The following is a 27,598-nucleotide window of genomic DNA, read 5'->3' as shown; positions in this document are numbered from 1 at the left end:
CTTTCATCACATGCACAATGCACAGCTCAATCAGCTACATGCAGTGTGACTGACTGATCTGCACCAAAGACATATGGCCTGCCTCTACACACATGACGGAGTATGAAGAGTGTAGTTTGCAGCAGTACACCCAAACCATGGTTAAAGATAGCCGAGCCAAATGGACATGTGTGTGATTTCTAAAGTTCCTCACTGGCTGTATGAATCTCAGTCTAGATTTTACATTTTTTTGGGAATGTGTATAAAATAAGGGGGTGTTTTGTTTAAATGTGAGTGTATGTGTGTGTGTGTGTGTGTGTGTGCATGTGTGTGCATTCAGGGTCACATAGCAAATCTGCAGCCTGTCTGGGTACAGCGCTGTTGCCACAGTAATTGGGGATGATGGACAGCCGGAGCTTTGGCTGGAGCTGCAATAGAGCTGGCCCGGAATGACCAATGGAATGTAGTGGTGTGTGTGTGAGAGAGAGAGAGAGAGAGCGAGAGAGAGAGAGAGAGAGAAAGAGTTTTCAAGATTCCACAGGGACTGTAGACATGCAGAGGAAGGACAGGAACAGATAAGGAAACAGCAACATAAGTGCATCAGAGCACCAGGCTATCAGTGAAATTAAGCGTAGCACTGGTCGCGGGGAGTGGGAGGGGCTGGGTTGTGGGGGGGGGATAACCCTTGATCATTTCAGCCACTGCTGACTATTACCAAGCCCTCCACTCTTCAGCACGGATGTGCTGATCAAGTTACAGCCATGAGGGAAGGATGCCCTGTCCGTGTTCCATCTTTCTGAATGACGAAGGGCTATCATTGATTGTTTACCATTGCCCGGGCTTCCCATGATTCCATGCTGCAGCCTATAGGGAGGATTGCCAATTGCATAACGGCAGGAGTTTCTGTGTGTGCTTTGGTGCTCGACTGTGAAGGCGTGCGACTTGAAAACACTCTCCTGAGACTCTGCATGCTTTTAGTTCCTCTTTTGCTCAGTCCACTGGAATAACAGGCTCTGGGCATCAGCATGTGCAGATGTGTGTGTGTGTGTGTGTGTGTGTGTGTGTGTGTGTGTGTGTGTGTGTGTGTTTGCTTATAAGTGTGTGTGTGACTTGGCTGGCACTCCCTGGATCTCCTTGAAGCTATTGTGGTAAAAGACTCTAGTATCAAAGGCCGTGCTAACAGAAACACATCAGCTTTCCAGGAATTGCCTTTCAGATGGCTTTTCAGTACAACCTACGACTTTTAAGGTTTTACCTTGCCATATCCCAGCATGATGATTCGCACCAGCACCACGTTGATTTTGGCTCCCAGTGACTGGTCGTGGTAGATCTCATTCACCTGGGGTCACAAAGAAATACGCACACATACACAAAAATGGAGAAAGCAGTCTTAGCAGCAGACATAAAGACACCTAATGGTCAAATAAACAAATAAAGGCTGATCCATCCACGGTGCTCAACAGAACACCGCAGGGAATCGTACCTGCCAATGCCTAGAGGTGGGAACATCTGGGTACCTCACGATACAATACGCAATACAAAGCTCACAATAACGATTATCTCTCACTACATGACAATACTGCGATTATCAATATATTGGTCAGAAATCAATCGATGATAATCTATGACATAACAAGAAAAAAAGTGAAAAACTGAAATTTTTATTTCATATCTCGGAAAGACAATAAATTTAAGAAGTGTCCTATGAACAGTGACATTATTTTAGTGCAACAAAAAATAGGGTCTTTCTTACCAGTGACACTAGGGATGTAACGATTAATCATAACGCAGTTAAAAATCGATTCATAGGTATCACGATTCACATCGATACTGTGAAAATTGAATCACAGTACTTTTTTTAACCAGCAGAGGGCTATCTAGAAGTGTTGGCGGCGGGCGAAATCTGCTAATACTTTCTTTCTGGCCACCTTCTACTTTTAAACATGTTCATAAATGATTCCTTACCCCTTTAGCACCAAAAGAATATCTGTAATATTACGTGAATATCTGTACAGTCACATTTTTCTATTAGCTCTGTCTGCTAGCATAGCATCTTTTCTTCACTGCTAGAATTTCTGCATGCCAACCGACCACTGCGTTACCAGCGCCCTCTGCTGGTCCAAACAAACATCTGACGTAAATCAGTGAAATTACTTTTCCAATTGTTAAGGCACAAATTAAATTTTCAGTTGCACTTTTAAAAATAACTATTATGCAGTTTTGCATTGTTTACTATAGAACCAGAATTTAAATTAATAAGCTTCTTCTTCATTTGTATTATTCCTTTATTTATTTCATTCATTTTTAGTTAAATTGAATTGTTTTGAATAGTTTATCAAGGGATTCTTTTGACAATGAAAAATAAAAGGGAAACAGTATAGTTTTTTTCCCCCAAAAAAATAAAGGAATATTTTTCAGTGATCATTTTTCTACAGTCCCATTTTGTAAAATAAATCGCAAGAGAATCGTATCGTGAATTGAATCGTAACGGGAGTTGAGTGAATCGTTACATCCCTAAGTGTCACCATTATAGTGCAATATTCCAGTGAACAATATATTGGTTCCTTCAACAAACAGTGACAAAATTTCTGTGAAGACCTACCTGCACATTTTAGTGAGAAAGCAGAAAAGGTTTTTAAAAAAAAAAAAAAATCAATGGACGATATCTAAAGCTGATTTTAGAAGCTGATATTTGAGGCAGATATACATTTTTTTTTTAAAGCACATTGATTATGAAGGACAATTGAAGCACCCATATGATATAAATGTATATATTATAAATTAGATCAAAAACACCAATAGAACTCTTAACATTTATTGAACTTTAAATATACTCGTACATAACCAAGTAAAACTCTCTTTTTATATTCTCCCTATAATAAAGTGTTTCTAACCCTTCCTTATGGAGGGCTATTGGGTAAAAAAAAGAAAAAATAACATTTTTTTTGCCGAACTTGAAAAAAGTCCATATATCGGCCCGCTAAATCGATGGACCTCTATACTATACTTGTATTTTATTTAACTTTATTAAAGTGCACTTGTATTTAACATCTATTTAATTAACAGTCTTTTCTTTTCTTTTCTTTGGTTTAGTGTTTTTTTTTCTTTTCTTCATTTCTGGAGCATCCTTAAAAAAATGCAATAGCCCCCCTGGGATAAATACAGAAATCATCTGATAATAATTTGTAATGAGTTGATGCAATGCCATTGATCTGGATATTTTGTTAGGTTGCCAGCAATTGCCTTGCAACTTGATAACCTCTATCTGAACACTCATTAGGCTTTCATTGACTCAAGTCTGCCATAATCCTGAACTATAGAAAGCAGACAAAATATTGTTGGTGGATGATAAATCAAATGAAACTGAATTTATAGTGTAAAGCTTGCTCACTGAGTATAAGACAGAAAAAAAGAGGTTTTACTGTCAAATATTAAGGCTTTAAATATTAACTTACACTGTTTGTTCCACATTTACTCAAAGAGACACATTTAGTCTGAGGTTTTATTCATAGACCTTATGACTAAAGAATGTTTTTCTCTGCTGCACTTAAAAAAAACAATGTTATCACTATGCAGATGTGTGTGTTCCATTCAGTATTTATTTAATAATATCATATTTAAAATGCTTTATATATATAATTATACTTTTTCTTAATTCAATCAAAAATACCTTTTATCTGTTATTCAAGCTTGTTGTATTCATCAAGGTTGTCCCTGTAGGACTTTTTTGTAATCAATCATTTGGATTTTTGTCTTTTTCAGTTGAAAGAAAACATTAGTGTTAATGACAAAAGACTATTGGTTTAAGTCCAGCTGTTGTCCTTTTAGTTATTTTTATGTTGCTGTCTGCCTTATATTGTAAATGGACTTGATTTATATAGTGCTTTTATGCCTACACCGAAGGAGTCTCAAAGTGCTTTACAATATCATTCACACACCAATGGGACTGAGCTGCCATGCAAGGCACTGGTCAACCACTGGGAGCAACTTAGTGTTCAGTGTCTTGCCCAAGGACACTTCAACGCATAGATTGGGCTCAAACTCCCAACCTCTTGATCAGAAGACGACCCCTCTACTACCTGAGCCACAGTCGCCCGTAGAGTACAGTAAATGCACTATTTAGGTACATCTACGTTGTTTATCTATTAGTTTCAGTTCAGTGTGGAATTACTCGTTTTCTTTGACTGTTTATGCAGACTTTTTGCATAACGGTGCTTTGGTTCCCTCTCTATTCTGGAATGATTTTACTGATATTTCTGTTGGACTCAAACATTTTCCTCAGCTCCAAAGCATTCCTGGCTGTGAGTCTTTCCAGTCTTTGCACCTGGGTCCAAACTAGCTTCTATTCCTCATTTCACACCATCCTATCTGTTCCTTTACCTTGAAAACCACATTATTACCTATTAAAGACGTGAGAACGGCTTAAAGTTGGTTCTTTTCTACTCGTGGGTGACAAAACATGATTAAAATTTACGACCGACTGTTAAACAATTAATGATGAATCTGAATTCTCATTAGAAAACGAGTAAACAAGACAAAAAAAAATAAATATGTGAGTTGGCTAAAGTTTCCACCCTCCCTACAGTGACGGGAGAGATTTAGTCACAGGAGAATGGACCAACATTTGTGGAGAGAACTAAAGTTTCCCATGAGTGGAAGAAAACAGATGAAGAAGATGTAGCGAATGGAAAAAAAAAAGGCCTAATGCAAGGAAACAATGTAAAGAATGACAAGAGAGACCACGCACACGCACACACACACACACACACACACACACACACACACACACACACACACACACACACACACAGAGAGTAAATTGGCACTGCAGTTCAGGCCTGCTGTCCTCAGGGGCTGTGTGCTGTGCCTAATGAGGCAAAGGGATGTAAAAACAGACAGACATAATGAGATGTCTGATGGACGTGCTGCACATCCACACACAGGCACAAACTCATAGATAAGGCAAAAAAACTAAATCACATTTATCAAGACAGAGGTATAAGAGGGAGTGAAGGGATAAGCATAGCACAGGAAGTACAGAGAGAGTCTGACCACTGAATAAGGACCATGGAAGGCAATGATCCTTATTCTTTCTATTTGTCTTGTGATCGAATTATCAAAATCTTTGAAAATTCTTTAAAAAAGCAATTAACCACAACAAGTTGTTTCAAAGGCAGTGCTGCAAGCTATCATAGCAAGTTCTCCAAATAGTCAAAAATTCTCAAAAAAAACAATATGAACAATAATATGAAGAATACATGTGAATAAAAAAACAACTATCAACTATTGTAAAACAGATTAAATGATCCATGTGATTAGTAAATAAACTGATGCAGTCTATGATATATCTGACTCAGCGTGTACAGGGCCTTTTTCTGCTCAAAACTGCTCAAATGAGAGCAATGTGTTTGCTTAGATATGCCATGAAACCAGATGAACAGTGTCTCAGTAATAGAGTTAGAGCTGTTTCTAAGTAGAGTTTTTATGAACACAATAACACTATGAAGTGCTTTACTTTGTTATTCACGTTCTCCCATTCACATAAAACAACAAAGCAGCCATGCAGGATTCCAGCATTCTGTAGGTATTTGTCAATCCTTTGTGCAAGTGATTTAATTTGACCATGAAAGTTAGTGCAACTTTTAAAGATTAAAGAAGATAATGATTAGGTAAATCAGTGCCGTTAATGGTATTGGCATTTGTTAAACAAAGCCATAAAATAGTATAGGATAGGTTGTGCTTTAGGGCAACTCATGCAGTTCAGTCTTAATGCTGATGCTCAGCTACTCCGTGGTGACACAGATAGTAATGCTATATGATCATTTTCTTGGCTAATGCTTTTCATCAGAGCCTCTCATTAATTCACACTTGTTTATGAACTTTAAAGCGTCAATTTTTTTCTTCTTTTGAGCAAATTATTTTCGATTTATTGATCAATGAGGCCTACACTACATGATTTTATCTGATAAAAATGATTGATGTAGCAATTGACATATATGAAAAGTAGACTAAATACAAATAAACTTATGGTTGCTAAGTATTGTGGGAAAAAAGCAACAATAACACTTTAGTAAATTCGTTTTTCAAATGTAGATGAAAGCTTGTTTAAAACAGTGTTTAAATGTACCCAGACAGCGTAGGAAATGCAAAAAGCAAGAACTTTACCATGAAATTCTGCTTTAATGAATAAAGTAAAAATCCAAAATAAAACAATATAAATCAACAATTAATAAAATAATAAATAACTGATTTCATGAATGAAGTTCAGATGTCCTTTCTTTTTTTCTGATTTATATTTCTTTTTTTTTCATCACTGTACTTGCTTTTGTTGTTTCTTTGAGTTTCTGGAGAAGCATTTTTAAATGAAGCATATTATTATTATTATTATTTTATAATTATCAAGACACTATGTACATTCTTTGCCAAAAACAAGGCTGTTAAAAAATGTGCTGTCCTATCAAACCATGAAAAATGCAAATATTTAAACAAATATTGTCAGGTGAATGCATTTAAAGAAATGAACACAAATGCAAAAAGGTCACAACACGAATGCAAACCGGCCACAACGGAAGTGCTTCCGACGGACCGGTATTACAGACGGACAGTATTATAATATGATAGCCTGATATGAAAAATATAAGAGTATCCTAATCAACTTTCACTTACTTTCATACGCGTTTCGATGTCTTCTTCTTGTTCTTAACTGTTCTGGTGGGTTAAAAACATCTGCCAGAAACGTGTCCGTCTGTGATACCGGTCCGTCGGAAACACTTCCGTTGCGGAAAACCCGGTGGCTGGGAAGTGTCAGGTGAATGCATTTAAAGAAATGAACACAAACGCAAAAAGGTCACAACACGAATGCAAAATGGCCACAACGGAAGTGTTTCCGACGGACCGGTATTACAGACGGACACGTTTCTGGCGGATGTTTTTAACCCACCAGAACAGAGAAGAACAAGAAGAAGACATCGAAACGCGTATGAAAGTAAGTGAAAGTTGATTAGGATACTCTTATATTTTTCATATCAGGCTATCATATCATAATACCCGTACGTCTGTAATACCGGTCCGTCAGAAACACTTCCGTTGTGGCCGGTTTGCATTCGTGTTGTGACCTGTTTGCATTTGTGTTCGTTTCTGTAAATGCATTCACCTGACACTTCCCAGCCACCGTAGACAACGTAGATAGAGCAGTTATTTCCCTCCAATCTGTTCTCCAATAGGAGAGCTAATATCATTTTAAAAATGAGGAGGAACACTACACCTACAATTTACGAGTTCACCACCAGGCTAACACACACAGACACTGACTCCAAAAAAAAAAAAAATGCACACTCAATGTGATCATGCATCTAAATTCTGGAGGATAACAAAGAATTAAGAAGAAATGTTTTATTGCAGAAAGCTTTACATCACAATGTGTAAAGTATTATCCGTCTGTCGTCAAACACAGTAACTTTGGACAGGTGAGTTTATTAGCTGAGGGATGCAGGAGAAGGTTCTGGAGAAAGTATGTGTGTGTCCTGCTGGATTGTTTGTCTCCCTTCCTGGTTATTGTGGAAAACGTGTGAGTCTGGGACACACGGTGGCTTTGTGGGTGTGAGCTGTGTTTGTCTCCGACAGCTATGGACACTAAGGTATATCTTGTGGGTTTCCTTGACAACTGTTGAGCCAATTAGGGATGGTTGACTTCCAGGTGACCCCAACATTGCTCGTACCACTTTAATGAGACACCTGCCCACTAATGCACAACTGCAGATGCATGGAAGACTCACGCATGCTGGAAAACCTGAACACTATGTTCAGTAGCTAATAACTTTAACACAGGCTCTGGATTTTCTACCACCAGTATTTTTTATTTTTTTTTGGTACCATTTAACTCAGCTAATCATTCTTAATTTCATGTTCATTTTAAAACAAAATAAAAATCTTTACTCCCTCCCCACAAATTAGAATACGTCTAAATGGAAACTAAGGTTAGAAGACAAAAATGATGATGAAATGGTTAGAAATTTCAAATAATTAATTCAAACAAAAATCCTCCTAAATACTAAAACTATCCATCCATTTTTTATACACACTTGCTCCTGCTCTCAGGGTTGCAAGGGTCTGCGGCCCATTCCTAGCTCACATTAGCCACAAGGCAGGAAACATATAGACATAAACATATAGTTCAGCAGCTGAACACTGCTGAGCATTAAAATATATTCTCAGTGACGAACCAAAGGAAGCAAATCACACTGATTCCAGTGCTCATTGAGTTTTTTTCAGTGTGACATCGCCAAGTTATTTAGTTGAAAGCACCAAACAACACACATTTTGGACAGTCAAGAGTCCAAGAGGCAGTAACATTAGGATCAATGTGATCAAAGATCAATATACAAAAGGGAACAAAATGAACGATCAAATAATAAATCAGTCATCAGCTCTTATATTTAACATTTTCAGGTCCTCACATTGATGAGAATGAGAGGATATCCACCTATTACTGAATACAAATAAGTAAAGCTTTGACTTCTTCTTTTTACAAATGGAACAGTCATGTAACCATCAGTAGATATGATCACATTAGTTTTACAAACATCTCCAATAAAATTTTTCTAATTTGTTTTAATTATACGATTATAATTTCATACAGCAGACTTTCATCTAAAGCGATATACAACACAAGGTGTTATGGTTAAGGGACTTGCTTAACATCCCATAGTAATAATAAATAAAAACATCAATATTAAAATAGGTTTTATTTCCCAAAACTTTTCCAAAACAGGAATTTTATGACCATGGGGACCCTGTATTTATCACACGTACATTTATCTAAAACACATGCTGCTGATACATTATTACATAACTTAAAAACAAACAAATAAACAACTAGTTTTTAAGCAGTTGACTAGAATGCTTTCAATGTGTACACGTGTAAATGTTTACACGCCAACATCCTTAGTGAACTCCAAGCTTCAATGCAAAGACCCTTCAGGGCCAGCGCACCATAGTGTGTTTAAAGGTCCCATATCATGCTATTTTTCATCCATATCCATTTGTTTTAAGAACCCCAAAAAACATAGTATTTGAGGTTTATTTTCCCAAACTCGCCTGTTTTCCAGAGTTTTAGCCTCTGAAAAGTCACTTTCTGATCAATTCTACACAAACAGGCTGATTTGTGGCCTACTTATGCATATTCATGAGTGGGCGTGTCTATAGACGGGACACTGACTTCCTCCTCCCCGCACGGTGACGTAGGGCCAGAGGACGGCCCGCCCTCCTCCCACCCACTCCGTAGCCGAGCTCATGCTGCTTTATAAACACGAGACAGAGCGTGGGGGCGGGGCATTCACCGGTACATACATAGACTGTAGAAAATACATACATAGCACTGTGCGAAGGACACTGAAATCCTCAACTTGGTGGCCGTGTCTGTTTACATGTCAATCACGGCAGAGAGCTTCCTGGAGGCACGGCTTCACCAGCTCAGTGCCGCGTCAAATTTGTCATCAAAGTGGGAGCGCGTCATCAAATTGTAGCGAGGTGTTTGTGCTCACCCTGTAGTAAGAAAGGAGCAAATCACCCTCTAACTAACGATTGAGGGAATCAATGAAAAAAACACTTTGGGCATGTGTATGAAGCCCTAATAACACTTTTATCATGTTTAAAGCACAGGAATGTTAATTTAGCTTAACATGGGCCCTTTAAATCTAAAGCCTGTTTGGTGATTATAATTAGCAGTAACATATACTATCTCACTGTGACACTTGCTTAACCATTGTTTATAAAATCATGATATGATTGAGAGGACACAAGAGCCTATTGAAAGGTGTACATTTAGCATATTATTTATTTTTTTGCCAGATATTGGCAACTATTTTGTGCACAGTTTCTTTGAGATATTACCTAAAACTAAAAGAGCCCACATTTCATCAATCCACCCAATGCTATTTAATCAAGCCCAACATGTTCTAAAGAAGCCAAATTCGGCAGAAACTGAGCCAACCTGGCAACACTGTGCGCTACGCATATATTGTATATCAAAGTGATGATGTATGTGTCAAAAGACAGCGTACCTGACGACACTTGGGTTGAGTGTGAGTATAGGTCATAAGGTCAAAGGAGAGGGGGGTTCATGTGATGGCCTTCATGAGATAGACACTGGTCTTACAGTAATGACATGAGGATAATAATGCTTCAAAAGTCTAAATAAAAGTAACTTCTCCAGATTTCTTCAACTAAATGTGTTAAAAAAACTAGAAAAACTATTCTGATTGCCAAAGTAAGACCAAAAATAAGTAATTTTTTGTTAGAAGATTAAAATGAAGTGTATACATAACACTTAATCAGTGATGTTGTTGCTGAACAAACTGAATAGCAAAGTTGAAATTGAAATAACGAGGCAAAATCAAATGTGACAGCACTTGGATGCTGGACGTGTGAGCAACATTACTTATTGTATATTTGTTTAAAAAATTATGATGTAATAAAATATACACTTATTTGTCTCAAACTAATAGCGGCATGTTATTGATAAAAGGCCATAAACATTTTAGGTTCTTTTGGTTTTTCAATAAATTCATCAGCACAAACCTGATATAGGAAACCCTAATGAGTGTATGAAAAGCACCACAGGGATGCTTTTGTCTAGGCACTGCTGTTACTGATACCCACACAGGACATGAATCAATCCCTCACTGCTCACTGACAGTTCGTCTGGAACTCAGCGCTTTCAGGCTTTGGCATTATACACTAAAGTTTACTGTGATCGTCTTTGTTTACATGCATTACAAAGGAAAGCATTCATATGAACCATGCTTTACATTACAGTAAATATTATTATAAAATGTAGTAGTGATATAAAGCTGATTTAAAAAGCTTGATTTTTAATTAACCCAATTTTCAAATATACATTAAACAAGATAAATAATAATAATAATAATAATAATAATAATAATAATAATAATAATTATTATTATTATTAAAAAAAAATACACTGACAAACGGAGTAATCAAAATGGATTAAGCTGTCATGTTTTATACCTTTGACACTTTTTAAAAAAGAAAAAAAAAAACTGCTTTTCTTACTACTAATTAAGTGCCTAAACATACAATAATAATTAAAATCAAGACCCAGATTTATTTTTCATTCTTTTGATTCTTATTTTTGACAGCTCTATTTAAAGAGTAACTAAACCCCTGCTTTCTGCTAACCTGCCACGAGGAGGGAAATTCAAAAAATGCCTCATCAGCCCACACTGCTGTGCGCAGAGACAGACAGGAATACACACAATGATGTGTCTATACACAGACACACACACACGTAGTGAGTTCATAAGCTGAAATCATGTGTCACTACAACCACAGGCACACACAATCACGACGTGAAGCTCACACACAGCCTTACAGACACCACTCAGGGGCAAACAGCCCTGCTCTCCCACCACCTCGCGCACACAGCGATAAGACGAACACACGTCTACGCACACGCAGAGACAGACGGGACTACATTCATAGCATATGTGTGTCTGTAAATACACACACAGATTGATGAACCCTCTGATTCAAACAGAATCTGCTCTTTATAGAAGCACAGAGTCAAAAACATCACTGAACACGGAACACAGTGGACTTCTGGGAGGAAACCCTCCTCCCTCCTCTCAGCTTTTATCGGAGGGGCGGGGCCAACAGTGAAAGTTGATGATGCAGGGGAATCCAAAGAATCCGTCTCAGCCAATGGCAAAATTCAATTGTAATACCCGTAGTTCAACCCTTAGTGGCCAGTATATCTGACATTTTACAACTAAATATGTAAAATTTAAATACTTTTACTAAAATGTGAAGAGTGGGACTAGGATTAATAAACAACACTACCTAATACCCAAATACATATGTATTCAGCAGAAAAAAGTAGGTTTGGGGTTTAGTTACTCTTTAATAACTGCGACACCTCCAGCTAATAAGGTGTCTATTATTACTTGTACTACATTTCCTCTTCCTGCCACTTATAACACATGCCTGCCAGAGCATTGGCCGACGACTGGCGTGAGTGATCTGCATCATTTTACTTCCCCACAGCATTTGCCAACGTAAAGGTTGTAATATGCCAGATCCATTAAGGCGCAAACAGACAACATGCATCACCAATACAATATCCCTCATCACAATTAAACATGCACATACATGATACATCGAGGCTCCTACATACACGTCCCTTATCAGTAAGGACTATTTATATTCATGGGCAGTGTTATGAGTGCTTTGCGGAGCCTTTGTAAAGGTCTCTCCTAATGAGAGAGAGAGAAAGACAGGTGGACACATACATTGCCACTGGCAACAGAGTCCGTCTCCATGATGACCACTACGGGAGAATTGCTCAGTGACTAAAACCCTTTGTTTAACCACATGGACAATAGTACACTGCTAATTCAATGAAAGCACTGTGGTATAATTCAAGTCGATCAAGCTGGAAAACATGTGAACTTTGCCAAGTACAAGTTGTGCAACAATACAAAAAATGCATGTAACATACAACTGGAGGAGACTATTACAACTAATACTGTAGAATTTCACATGACTAACATCTTAAATTTAGAAATACGAACCAAATGTCAACCTTTCATCCTCTGATATTGTGTAACTCATGTGATATTGTTCAATCCAAAAGCGAAATGTGACTTATTTGTCTATTTGCTACACTTGTTTGACACAGACAGGCCATCATCTGTTTTCCAGGGGAAAATAGCACATACTGTAGATGTGTGATACTGTCCCAAAACAGGGCCTGATTTTAAATAACATAAAAAATAAAACAAAAAAGGGATGCGATTGCTTTCTCTGTTTCGGAATGGGATTTCTGCGTTTTCCGTCTCTAAAACCTTAATTTCATGAAATACTAGTTTTTATAAAGATTCTACAAAAGCTTTTTTTAAAAAACTGTAACAAACAATTAAAAACTTAGACAAAGAAGAGGAAGCACACACACGTGCACACACACACACACACTGTGTGCAGTTAGGGCTCTCAGCAGTGATGGGCACGTAACACCTCTTTTTCTTTTTTTAAAGACTACAAAACTGACAAATAACACTGTCTCCAAATTTCACACTGAAAAAACCCCCACATGAATCTTTTGCACATTTCCGTCAGCATGCAATGTTAAATCTCTGAGCTAAGCTTTTTCTCTCTGCATGATCAGCTGTAAGTCTGCTTTCAATCACAATCAACCATGGTCCCTATTTAAAGCAGCGCAGCCTGCACGGAGAGGCTAGAAGCTGAGGTGTGGACACAAAGTGTGATCTCCCTGAAGGAGGGCGGGGCTACTTTTGAGCATCTGATTCAGGTCAATCAAACGCCCTCATTATTCAGGGTTGACTAAGATTAACCTGCCTGAGTATAGGGAACGTCATCCGGTGGCGTGCGCCTGAATTGCAGACACTCTGGGCCTGTACTACAAAGCAGGATTTCCTGTTATTGCCCTCACTTCTGGAATTTATTTGGTGTGTCCTGTACTACGACGCTGGCTATAATTCTTTTTTTTCCCCTGCTATTTCTGCCACAACAGTGTTGTTTTTGCGCTGAATTATGGATTTAAATTTTTCATAATTTTAAAGAATTATTCCTCAATTATAAATTGCTCTATACATTTTCTCGGTGATTGTGATTGAGCTGACGCTGCAATCTCCGCCCCGTCACAGGAGAATCTGACGGAGAATGTTAGGTTAGGTCAGGGGTCAGCAACCCGCGGCTCCAGAGCTGCATGTGGCTCTTTCATCCTCCTGGTGTGGCTCTTTGTGACTTTGGAAAATAAATAATGACTATTTCATTACAATGTATTTTTATTTCAGTTTGTTTGTTTTTATTATTTTTTTTAATTTATAGATTATGGTAATCTTGTTACAATAAAATACAACATTTTTAATATTTTTGTCTGCGTCACAGCCGTCAATGTGCGACACCCGGCACATATGGGGCAGCCTGGACTTACCGACACCTAGACCAGCAGCAGCGTGATTTATTGAACATTTTGCGTCCAGGTAGGTAAATGATGGATAAATCCAAGAAAAGAAAAGTTTCTCAAGAAAACAGAATGTTTAATGCTGCGTGGGCAGATGAATTTGCTTTCATGGCCGATGAGATTGGTTTACCAGTCTGCTTATTATGTGGTGAGAAAATGGCTAACAACAAAAAGTCAAATGTTGCAAGACACTTTGAGAATAAACACTCGGTCTTTGCTGAAAAATATCCAAAGGGAGAGGAGCGAAAAAAGGCCGTTCATGAAAAAATCACTTCATGAAGTGGATAAAGTCTACAAATTCAACTACATGTGCTAGTTTTGTGGGTGCTCAGGTAATAATCAGGCACAGGAAGCCATTCGCAGATAGAAAATACATAAAGGAATAATTTATTAAGATTTCAGAACACCTCTTTGTGCAGAAAATCAGACATGCCTCTCTATGCAAAGTGTCAAAGACAGACAGAACTATAAAAATGGCAGAAAACATCACCAAACAGCAAATTAAAGACATCAGCTTTGGCGTACTCAATCGCCTGTGATGAATCCAAAGGCAAAAGTGACATTGAACAAATAGAGCGGTTCTGCCGATATGTGAACTCTCAGAAAGAAATGATTGAACTGATGTCCTTAAAAGGCCAAACACGGGGGGAGGACATCTGTGAGGCTGTCTTGGATTGTTTCGAGCCATAGAAATAAACACCACCCACCTGGTGTCTGTGGCTACTGATGGGGTACCGTATATGATGGCAGGGCTGGAGGGCTTTGTGACTTTACTGCAGAAGTCGCTGGATAGAAAGATTCTGACATTTCATTGCATCCTGCACCAACAAGCACTGTGTGCTCAAACATTTCCTCCAGAATGCACACAAGTAATCAATGTTGCCATTCAGATTGTCAACAAAATAATGACAAAAGGTTTAAAATCACCGTCAGTTCCATTTGTTACTGGATGAGGTCGACAGCGCGTATTCTGATCTTCTGCTACGTAACAAAGTCCGGTGGCTGTCCAGAGGGGAAGTGCTGAAATGCTTTGCCGCGTGTTTGGAAGAGGTGAACACTTTCCTGGGCAGCAAAGGGCTCACCTTTCCTGAGCTGGAACAGCCAGAGTGGCTGGAAAAGCTACACTTTATGGTTGATACGACAGCACACCTGAACATGTTGAACACATCTCTTCAGGGGAAAGGAGGCACAGCACTCCACATGCTGACAGAGGTTTTGGCATTCGAACGCAAGTTGCCAGTGTTAGCCAGAGATTCACAGCTAGGTACACTGTGTCACTTCCTCACTTTGAGAAAGTTCAAACAAACTCACAATGTGATAAATTCCCAGTATTTGCAGTCTGCAATCACCGCAATGCAAACATCATTTGGGAAACGATTCTGTGAGTTCAGAGAGGAAAAAACACATTATCCTTCCCTGTCACTCCCCTGAGCATCGATCCATCCCTATTGAATGCGACTGCATTTGCAGGTGTAAGTCAACACAATCTTGAGATGGAACTGGCCGACATCACCGACAAAGATATATGGGTGACCAAGTTGAAAAGCTTGACAGCTGATCTTGAAAATGTTGCCCGTCAGAAGGCCATTCTTGCTCAGAATCACAAATGGAGTGATAATGAAAACCTCCCCAAACCGGACAAAGTTGTGTTCAAAACATGGAATACCATCTCCGACACTTACATGAACATGAAAAAGTATGCATTTGGAGTCCCGTCAATCTTCGGATCCATATACATATGTGAGCAGGTCTTCTCCAACATGAACTATATTAAAAACAAATATCGCAGATCACAGCTTACAGTCTGTGTGAAGATGAAAGTGACGTCTTACAGCCCTGATCTGCAGATGCTGTGCGCTGAGGTTCAGGAGCAAAAATCACATTAATCAGGTAAAATAAATATTTTAATTAGCTATTATTTTACATATATATATGTTTTTTTTTATTCAGGATGACAGCTGACTGCGATAAAATGATGACGTAACACAGAAGCAGAAGGTATTTTTGGTTCGCTGCGGGTGGATAATTTAAGTTTGGATTTTTATTTCCTACGAGGAGGACTCAAATAGACATTGATTATTTCATCTGAAAGTAAGTATCCACCAATTCTGTGTTCTCTGTAGCAGTTCATTGATTTCATAAATGTAACACACTATAGTCTTTTATACAAAGCATGCAGGTAAAAAAAAAATTAAATGCAGCGTTATCCTCATTTTAGATGTCAAAAGGGTTTTGTGGCTCCGGGTGTTTTCTTTTCTGTGGGAGACAGTCCAAATGGCTCCTTGAGTATTTAAGGTTACCGACCCCTGGGTTAGGTGAAGCTGCTAACGTAGAGATATGCTGGATATACTTATACAGCTTTGTAGTACAAGCTCTCGGTGCCCAACTCTGTAATCTGTGCACTCTGTGGAGCACTGTGACATGTTCTCTGTGGTGTTGGTGTGCACACATGGGGCCTGTGTACATCTTTCTGACTTGGTGTGACTCAACCACTTAGCCTGGGTGCTCGTTGATGGCTGGAATGTTGAATCAAGCATTATTCACTCCTTTGTATCGTCATTTTTTTATTGTCATCCCTGAGCTTTCCCACGGGCTGCTGCAGCGTATAACAGGCCTACCTGTCTGTCAGACATAAAAGTGTGTTCCACATGTGGTAAACTTAATTAAATCATTCAAGAAATGTCATTATGAATCTGTGAACATCAGCTGAGAGGGGAAGCTTTGCTTAAATACTGCCGACTGACACAGCTGAGCCACACACACATTACGAGCACTTTGTGGTAAAAACACAGATGTTTAAAACCTTGTTTATGAAGGTGAACACTAGCACCAGACTCTGCCACAACACACTGTTCCATTGATCCAATACTTGGAAATGTGTTCACCTCGCTGAGCATTTTTGGATAAAATCAGGGTGGAGCAACAATACAGGAAACTGAAAAAGAGAAAAAGAGTGTCTGACAGAGCAGAGAACACTATCCTAAAGTGAGCAACGCAAGAAAAATGCTGCCCTGGCACTGCACACGAGAGGCATCCCTTATTTATTCATTTGTGTTTATCTGCTAGTCCGTCCTTTATATTTCACGGCAGTGTTTAAAATCCTCCTCTCCCTGCTCGTGTGCATCTCCTCCCACCAGATTTGAGGGCGCTCTGACAGAGCTGACTGCTCCCTCATCCAACGTTGTCTAACAAAAAGCTGAAAGGAGAAAACAGCAGCTATTGTTCTTTCCAAGGAGCTGAACTGAGACGAAGAGAGGTGTGGTTGGATAGGTTGCTCTACACTTCCACCCACCTCACAGTGACAGACAAGCTTCTTACACAGCGGGTCACAAAACAAGCATCAACAAAAACACACACAAACTAAAGCATCCACACCCCATGTGTAAACAGCGCTGGTTGGTAGTGCACTATACCGCTGCTTCTGCACAATGTAGTGCATGTTCACAATGAGCGGTGACATGTCACAAAAGCAGATGATTTGGCATGTATGGCGTCCCTTGGCACAGAGCGTAGCGTACTCTCATATGCACAGTGGCACAGCCATGAAATCTCATCTTATACAGACAGTGGAGGAAGGATTACCAGAGGCTGATTGCTGGATATGAACATTTGGGAAGGGAATTGAATCTTCATCTGTTTGTTGTGTTTGTGCCTAAGTCTGTCTGTCTGTGTCCAACTCTTTCAATTTGATTTCTGTGTTATTCAAATCTCAGTCAGTTTAGTTTGACATGATCAAAAACAGGCACTAAACGTGGATGATACATATAATACACGGAGCAAAAACAAACATCTTCCACGTGTCTCCTCTTTGTGTTTACTTACAATGTTCATGAGAGTGAGCAAGTACTTTTGGACATGCTCCTTCCCGTGAAACTGAACCACTGAGTCATCGACGCCCAGCAGCACCTCGATGTTGTAAGCTCTGTCCAAGCTTTGTCGTCGGGCTCGTCCTGCTCGTGTGTGGTTAATGCTCTGCTCCACTCCTCGGTACAGGGATTCCAAATCCATCAGACCACCAAGATCTGCACCTAAAGACAGATATACAAGATACACATGTCAAGGAGAATGTAGCTAAATATTTAAGACATGGGCAACTGGTGGCCTTTGCTCTAATTTTGTGCAGCTCCCAAAGTAAACATAAAATGATCTAAAAAACATACAAAATGACAGGAAAAAAACCCACTAAACAACAAAAATACATTAAAGGACTCTTAAAACACACAAAAAGACAATAGTTATTGAATTGGGTAATTGAGGAACCAACCCAACATCGGTAAAGTATGAACCAAGAAATACAGTTTAGGAAATTTTGCCAATGAGGAAAGACAGGGATTTTTGGATTCTTTAAACTGATCAAAATCAGTACATTGATCCAGATCTCCTCCAAAATTTTATGGAATCTTCCATTGCGCAAGGTCTGTCTTTGGTCAAAAAATGTGTCAAAATTCCGTTAAGTACTTTTGACATAATCTTGCTAACAGACAAACAAACAAATAAATAAACACAGGTGAAAAAATGACCTCCTTGGCAGAAGTAACACTATTTCTTAATGCTTTCATTCCACTAGAGCAGAGGTTCCCAAACTCTTTGTACCCGAGGCACACCAGAGGACAGGTACAAATCTGAAGGCACACCTTTTTGTGCAAAATAGCCTTTAGAACACGTGTTATCACTCATATCATGTACAATATCTGTTAATGTGCATACTTATTAATAGGGATGTCCCGATACAACTTTTTCTTTTCCAATATGATCTTGATATTGCAGCCTTGCGTATCGGCCGATATACCGTTATTGATCCGTTATCAGCATGAATCATACATACTATTTTTTTTTTTCTCTCTCTCTCTCTCTCTCTCTCTTTTCTTTAATAAAAAAATTATAATTACTTATTTTGTAGTGTGGAATGTTAGAAAAGGCTTAATCAAGTGATGTTACTCAATCAGACAACAATAGTCAGCAACAGTAGGTATGAGAAGAACTGACCCATTTATTATGAACCGATTGGTTACATACATTTTAACCTTCAACATAATATCTACAGTATTAAATAAAAAAATTAATTAGAAAAAAATAAATAAATAAAAAAATCAAAAAATCCGGAAATTTGAATCTGATACATCAATAGCAGATTGAGACACCCCTAATTATTTACTAATGCCAAATAAAATGTGACTTAAAGACAACTATATTACTCATGAAATATTTATTAACAAAATATTTCAAAAATGTTTAGGTATAGAGTTGGTCTCTGTATTATCAATACGAGATCTCGGGCTCAACCACACCCTTCTAAGAAAAATGCCCAACACCGAGTTTTGAGCAAAATCAAAGAGGACTTCATGTGCAGGGTTAATTTATTCTTTTCACTGTGAGTGTGTAACCTGACTCCAATAACTAATACAGACATAAAGTGTGGTTGAGCCGTTATAATATTTTCAACATGTTATTCAACAACATCACAATGTTACAAAAGACATCTGAGTTTTTAACTGTTTACACAAATATTTCCATAATGCCATATATGGCATTGACCTTGACCATTCCAGGGAAAAAAGTGAGTGGCTGCAATAGCTGCGAGTGGAAAATTACAACAAAATGTTGAAACTGGACATGTTTGCTGCACTTGTCTTTGCCTTAAGCAATGGTTTTAGCAATGATTATATGGTTAGATCAACACCCAATTGGTTATTTAAAACCTTCAGTAGTAAATTAAAAAAATATATCATTTTTGTGTTGTCGTATATTGCAATAAATGTATGGTTGTCACAAAAATCCCATTGTCTCCTTTTGGGAACCACTGCACTAGAGTGTGTTCCTGTGTCTGTATCGTTTTGATGTTGTGAACAATCCTGCTTTTTATTATAAACACAGTCATGTCAATCAACATTATGTGCACTACTATAGAGGTCTGTGTGTTAGCTTTCCAGCATGTTAGCAGTGGTAACAGTGGGCAAATAATTTCAGACAAAAATACAATTCAAATGATTCTGAGGGTGTTACAAATGGAAAAAATAAATTGAGAGCAGCATTTACTGCCTTACATCACTAATTACTGTTAACAAGTATGTCTGACTATGTGTTATGAAGTCTCAAGTGTCTCACTGTCTGGTCATGTTTCCCTCTTCATTTTAAATGAAGCAAAGAGATGGAGTCAGTGAGGATACAGAAGATAAATTGGCCCGTCTCTAGAGCCAAGGCCATTCCTCCTTCATGTGCTGTCCCTCCATTCCTCCTCCTCTCACACTATAGATGTGGTAGATGTGGGCCGAGTGTGGCCTTGCAATGAAGGATTAAGTCATGCAGTCATGAACACATTGCCTCAGAGGATTCCACAAAGCACCGGCCTCCGGGATTTCAACTGAGCCCCCAAATCACCCCCGATCCTCCTGTTCGAAACCTCGTGTCTGTGCGTGTGTTTGCTGAGGATTGCTAGCATTGTACGCACTTCTGTGGACAAACATTTCCAATTGGGCAATAAATCACTGTTCTAACAAGAGCTTTAATTTAGCTGAAGCTGGAGGGTGCAGGGGTGGTTAACTGTAATAGATATAGTGTTTTTAGCTGGAGGTGCAGCCTGCTGTGTTGTATCAACATGTGGCATGAGGGGACAGCTGGAGCGCCAATGTTTTGGCAATTACTGTTGGAACAAGTGTTGAGTGAAGCAGAAAGAACGAGACAAGAGAAGAGAAGAGAAGACAGAGGGAGCTCTGCCACCTTGTCTTCCCATCATTGAGGGGCAACCTGACTTTCCCCTCCCTCTTATACAACGTTTCCACGACAACAGGCTCACGGGTTAAAATAAAATCCCTCGTGCAAAATTGGTTTCTGTGTTACTTGAATAATCTAATCTAAATCTAAACGTCTAACCTCCTTTTTCCACAGCTGACCCTTTAAACAAAGACAGTATACTAAGTATTTCTATATATTCCTGTTGTGCTGCAAATCTTTTTCCACAAACTGAACATCTTGTCTTCTTGTTAGTGCAGGAAACCCTTGATACTCACTGGTTACAGCTGCCTTTAATAAGCCCTGGTGTGGTAAACAGAAAATCTGCTTCTAAAGACAAGTTAGTTTATTTTTACCTCTTGCTTATGTAACGCAAAAATAAAGAAGAGACACGCTATTGTTTTTTTTTTTTTTTTTGAATAAATTTCACTCCTTTGAAATAGTGGATTTGACGGAGGAACTGTACACAGGGTGAAACAATAAAGTGCACATTCAAAGGTATGGGAGAGCAGATGTTTTTAAGACCTTGAAGTTTGTTAGTTTGTACAGTATGACTGCAAAGTGACATTTCTTTCTGAGAGTTCCTTTTTTGCTACTCTTATTTATTCTCATTATACTAAAATGTATATATGTTGGGCTCATTCAAACTTCTAAATGAACTGCAGTGAATGCATGTGTGCTTGAGTGTTGGCCCTGTGAAGGACTGAACCCGTCTATAGCGTACTCTTCACAAACTTTACAAAACAGGTGTGAAAAATGTGTTTTCTTTCTCATTTCATTTGTTTGGAAAGTACATTTCCAATAAGGAATGAAGAAGCAATAGAGAGTCAGGGACGTGAGAGGTGTGATAGATGAGATACAGAGGGAGCAGAAGAGACAGCAAGTACCGTAGATGTTGTAACTTGTGAGTTCCACTATAAACTCCTGCAGTGATGGAGAGCATCACTTTCTTGTGTAGAATCCTAATCCATCTGTGGGAAAGGCAAACGCGTGCATTGCTGTTGATTCCCCGACAATCACTCAAACAGCCTCGCAACACTTATTACAGCCACCTAACATGTTCAAGCCACATTCCACAAAAGGTGATAAACAGCGTGAAAATTATTTAACATGATGAGGTGATATGCAAACAGTTTCAATTCACAGGGAAACAACCATTTTGTTCTAATTGTATTGACATTTGATGTTTTGTACAGTACATGCAATTTATGTGCCTACTTATTTTTTATTGGGGTTTTAAAGTATTAGCCAAGTCATAATTTTATCCCAGTCACAGCACAATAATACACCCACATTCACTTCAATGGTCTAAACTCCATTGAACCGAACCTATGCTATGCTTGAGCTGTAAAGTTTGTCTTCACAAATGGAAGAAAACATAGTTAAAAGTTGTATATAAAGTTCTAACTAGGGATGGGTAATATAATTGGTCCACCGATAATTTGATTTCTCCTAAAAAAGTAAGCCTTGAGAAATCTTTTATTAGTTACTCCAATATTGCCCAGGCCAGTACTCACCAAACTAAACTGGAACCATTTTTTTATCAGCAAAAAAGAGCAGTGAGAAGTATTATGGTACGTTCACACCAAACGCGTTTTGGACGTCAAAATCGTGCCTCACGCGTGTTGTTGGATGCTTGTGCTCATTGACACCAGTGTCAAAGATGCTCGAGACGCGCAACCAGCGCGTTTAGGGGAGGGGCTTCTCTGTTGCCGTTGGTGTTCATACAATGGATGATATTGTGGCGATCACTTACGTTTATAATTCACCCAGTGACTGTGAAGTGGTGGGGAACATTATTGTGTGGAGAAGGCTGTGTTTCTGGTCAGATGTATTTTGGTGTGACTCAGTGTGTGCACTGTGATGTCAGAGGGCTATAGAGAAGTGTGGGTGAATGGAGAATAAAGTTTGGAGGTCCTTGCTGAACACGCCCGTTCATTGGCTCTATATTATCGAGAGAGTGGCTTGGCTTTATCTGCGTCGTTTCTGGATTCACCAGAGCTGCGCACGGAAGAGAGTCGCTTTCAGCACTACAACCGTGTTTCCCGCGCCCAGTTTGACGACCTGCTGACCGGCATTGGCGCTCGCATCTCCTACCAGGACACCAACTACAGGCGCTCTATTCCAGCAGAAGAGTGCCTGTCAATCTGCCTCTGCCTCAGGGTAGTGTTTTTTTTTTCTTCTCATTATTGTGAGTAAGTCACATTTGGGGAAGGCTCCTGATTGATCGATTTGCCCCAAAAGTTCAACAATCCCAACTCCAGCGTCGGTCGCATTGGAGGTGCCGGAGCATGTCAAAAGTATTGGCCGCGTGAAAAGCTTCAAAACGCGCCACACAGGAGGCGCAGGACCTCTGATGCTCCCTAGAAGTGCGTCTACCATGTATTGTGAATGTAAACCTGCCGCTTTTGACGCTTTCGATGCGTTTGGTGTGAATGCGCCATTACCGACACAGTTTCAAAAAGTCAATCATTACGCTTGTTCCACTAACTTGGCCTACTAAATATTTATCAAATCAATGTACTCCAAATTGCTCATTTTGTACATGGTTCATGAAATAAAACACTCCCACCATTTTTAAATTTACAATTTAGCATATCATTAAATGTCCCTGGATTTGGAATTCACTCTGTTTTGATTATTTTTTTCCTCTTTAGTTAAAGTTCAACTGTCATCTAGAGAGCCGTCCTCTTCAAGTTTTCCCTGGCATGCCTTTTAAAATGTAATCGCTTATTGTCAATGTCCATCCATTGTTGTTATTGATTTGTTGGATTTGTATCAACTAATACAAAATGAAAAAAAAGATTGTGACTATTTTAAAAAAATAAAATAAAAATCCTTTTTTTTAATCCGTAGAAGTGACAGTCCAGAACCACTGTCTTCCACCCCCACAGAGAAGCCTTCACCTGTCTGCCCACACTGCTCTCCCTTTCTCCATCCATCCCACACACTGTCTTTGACATCTTCCCTCTCATCTTTGTGTCCTTATATAAGATGTCCTCATCCCCCGACCGCCACACGCCAACATCCCGCCCCTACATGCTTCCTTTCACTCACACACCTCCAGCGCTGTGTGTGTTTTCATTCAGGTGCAGTATGGAGCATGGCCTTATTAGGAGACAAAGGTTCTTTGTCTTTCAACCTTTACAAAATGTCAAGAATGTCTAGTTGCACACTGAATAAGAGGTGGAGGAAGGATGGAGGGGTTTTTGGGTGTGTGTGTATGTTGCAGGTGTAGGAAGACGACAAAACCAAAACGAGAGAAAGGTGGTAATGATTATACAGGTCAAGTCACAATTTACTACAAATCTGCAGCCTTTGGTTTAAGGTGACTGTCTAGCTGTTAAATGGGGTCCATAGAGTTTGATATCATACAACTTTGTTTTTATCTTTTTTGGCAAGAAGTATTGCTGTAAACATAACACTCATTTCTTATCTGGAGTCACTTCACTTTTCCATTTGTGGTTTGAGATTGTTAGTTCTTAAATCCATTGACTGTCAGTATGTTGTTTTTCTTATAATTATGTGAACCAAAATAGTCCCGGAATTGTAACCTGGCAAGGGGGGGGGGGGGCTCCCGGCCACACCCATTGCTTGTTGAGGACTAACTAGAGAGTGGACGTGCTTTCATGTCAGAGCCTCTAAAACTTCAGAAAACTCCAATAACACAAGTCGCTAGATTTGTCACTAGTCAACGTTGAGACAAAAAGTCGTTAAGGACTGCTAATAGCTCCAGTCGTGCGGGATCACAGGGATGCTCGAAACACGGAGGGGTAGGGGGGGAGTGGTTGTTTCTATTTCAGTCTCACACATTCTACATACTGCAGCTTTAAGCTGTGCTTTGACTTTTGCACACTGTTGTTAAACAGATCCATGGAGAATCCAGGGCAAATCCCACTACAGTAAACCATTCCTGGTACACCTTCTTCCTCCACAAGTTTCTTTCCACATGTATAAAACATCACCTCCGGCATGACTGAAACTATTACCATGCATAGTTAGGGCTGATACCGTAAATGATTTTAATATATGTACACTAACCAGTAAAATCCCTGTCTGGCAGATTTGATCAACGCTGTCTGGCTGTTAAAGCTGCTGGAGACGAACATTCATCTCTTCAGTAATTTGTTGGAAGAGTTATGCACATTGTATTATGGGATGTGGAGTCCCTTAGATCAGTGATTCCCAACCAGGGGTACGCGTACCCCTCGGGGTACGTGAGCACATTGCAGGAGGTACGTGGAAAAATTACGAATTTATTTCCAAGATAATAAAAACAGTTCTCCGTCATTTCATAAGTCTGTCAATAAAATGGTACGTGTGCGCTATGACTTGTTTTTAAAATTTAAATGCCTATTTAAAGGGGACATTTTCAAAGAAGCTCCTTTGTAGTAAAAGTTATACATAACACAGGCAGGTTAATTATTTGTTTTGTATTTATTTATTTATAGTATCATTTTTATTTATTCTTTTTATTTTTTTCTTTAATAACAATATAATCATAATGTATCAGTATTAATAATACAAACTATAATTTCATTCTTATATTTATAATTTCTTTTGCCTTGAAGGCAACATTATTGTATGTTTAATTTGAGTTAAATAAGAAGATAATGCCTGAATATTAATTGTTCAATTTAAGAAGATGAAATAAAATGACTTGCGTTGAATATTCAGTTGTGTTATGTTCTACTTTTGGAGAATCATGAACACGTATGAGTGCAGGGGTACTCATGGTATGACAAAAAGGCTCAAGGGGTACACAAGACAAGAAAGGTTGGGAACCACTGCCTTAGATGGATTATAAGTGTTTTTTACTCTTCAATTTATTGATCTATGGGGGACTACACTTTAGATTTATCTGATAAAAATGTTTCATCTCCAGCAGCTTTAAGTAATACATGTAATATAATATAGTTAGCCTTTTAGTTTGAATCATTTGAATAGTTTTCGCAATCTCACTTTTACGAGTCGTTCTTGAAGTTTAAGGCTGTGACACACTGGAACTCTAATTTGCCAAATGAATCACCTCAGACACATTAATTAGGGCTCGAAGGTTTTGTCTCCTTAGTGACAGCTTTATGTGTAACTGGGACAGTGGACTGTTGTTTTAGCTTTAGGCATCCAAGCAAGAAGCAACATGTAATACTGTATATCCAACAATGTCTCTATGCTAAAGGATCATTATTTTGATGATGTCATATGACAGCTAAAAGGGCTTCAGACTGGTGAACACACAGTGAACTATAGTCCCCATAATCACACTGCTGTTAATTACTTAGGATAGCAATCAGCAATCTAATTTTACACGGACAGCTCCCTAAAGACCAAAATAATTATTCATACATCAAGCAGTGAACTCAGCCCATTAACCACTTTAAGTTGGGGCTGTTTACTTTCAATCCTGCTGTGATGCTGATCTGATGTTTTCAGTAGACTGGTGGATTTATTTTATCATTCCTCCCCAAAGTTCAGTATGAAACTTTTTTTTTTTTTTTGCATGAAGTTGCTTTAATAATCAGCAGGTGAGCAGGCCACCTATCTTCGCCCCCGCTCGATGTGTCTGTGTGGATTTCTGGTAATTCAGGAGACGAGGCAACCTTTAACTCTCCCCTCTTACATAACTGTCTGTCAGAAGCACATGGGGAAGTACTGTGGTGCACACCACCACCTCCACCCCACCCTACCTCCGTCTTCTGCTGTAGCCTATCTGCGTTTCACTTGCCTATAAGTATGATTACTTATACAGCCTCACCCTAAATGCACATGTACAGTATATACTGAAAAAAACATAATCAAATCAATCAATCAATCGATCAATGTTTATTTATAAAAAGCGCTTTTCATGCAAAGATGTACCTCAAAGTGCCTTTCAATAGTTTAAAATACACCCACCCCTGTACAAACACTGCCCACCACACACAGACACACAACTTAAAATAAAGACATTGGCACATGGCTGGGCACAGAGGACATTACAAGGAGCCGTCTGCACCAGGAGCAGGACACAGACCGTGGGCACAGGGTGCTGAGTCCAGCAAAACAGCAGAAGCTATTCACCATCACTGAGGGCCGCGAGACAGACAGCACCACTGCAGCCACGGCCCATCACAGACCCCAGTGCAGCGGACCCCATCTGAGGAAACACTTGGATAGTAATCCTAAACAACATAAACGATAAAAATCCTAAAACTATAAAAACAGCATAAAAAATAATCTTAAAACTATGAAAAAACAAAAGACAACAATAAAAACATGAAAAATAATCCTAAAGTGAATAAATATTTAGCTAAAAGCTACATTAAACAAGTAGGTCTTTGAGCCTGTTCTTAAAAATATGAACATTCTCTGAGGTTCTCTGGCAAACTGATCCACAGACGGGGGCCATAAAACTGGAGCAACGCCGTTTTGAAAGATAAGAAGGCCCAAGACTATTAAGACACTTAAAAACCAATAAGATCTTAAAATCGATCCCAAAACACACGGGGAGCAAATGCAGTGATTTTAAAAAGGGTGTAATGTGTTCCCGTCTCCTTGTCACGTGCTGCTGAATTTTCTAGTAATTCTAGACTTGAAATACTCTTTTTGGGAGGACCAGAAAGCAGGGCATTACAGTAGTCATTAGCGTCTCCGTGTTGGCCTGAGAGAGAATGGGGCGGACTCTGCCTATGTTTTTCAAATGATAAAAACCTAATTTTGTTATATTTTTAATATGAGGAATAAAAGTGAGCTCAGAGTCTAAAATAACACCCAGGTTTTTAACTTGAGTGGACGGAATCAAAGATGCTGTTTGAAGTTTAGGTAAAAGTTTCTCTCACTGGGCCTTAGGGCCGAGAACTAAAACTTCAGTTTTGTCCTCATTGAGCTGGAGAAAGTTTTCTGCCATCC

At 39.0% G+C, this 27,598-nt stretch overlaps 1 protein-coding gene across 3 annotated transcripts in view; it reads right to left on the bottom strand.

The window, feature by feature from the left end:
• LOC114471316 (A disintegrin and metalloproteinase with thrombospondin motifs 2-like) overlaps window positions 1-27,598 on the bottom strand; it is a 152,311-nt gene that overhangs the window by 20,977 nt on the left and 103,736 nt on the right. For all 3 annotated transcript variants that reach the window (XM_028460045.1, XM_028460046.1, XM_028460047.1), the window contains exons 4-5: window positions 17,804-18,009; window positions 1,235-1,318 (exon numbers count right to left, since the gene is read on the bottom strand). In XM_028460045.1, the coding sequence (XP_028315846.1) occupies window positions 1,235-1,318; window positions 17,804-18,009 (290 nt within the window). The remainder of the gene's footprint in view (window positions 1-1,234; window positions 1,319-17,803; window positions 18,010-27,598) is intronic.

Source organism: Gouania willdenowi, chromosome 10 (assembly GCF_900634775.1).
Source record: "Gouania willdenowi chromosome 10, fGouWil2.1, whole genome shotgun sequence".
Taxonomy (NCBI): domain Eukaryota; kingdom Metazoa; phylum Chordata; class Actinopteri; order Blenniiformes; family Gobiesocidae; genus Gouania; species Gouania willdenowi.
Note: the sequence above shows the minus strand (reverse complement) of the source record. Positions and strands in the feature narration are given on the sequence as shown.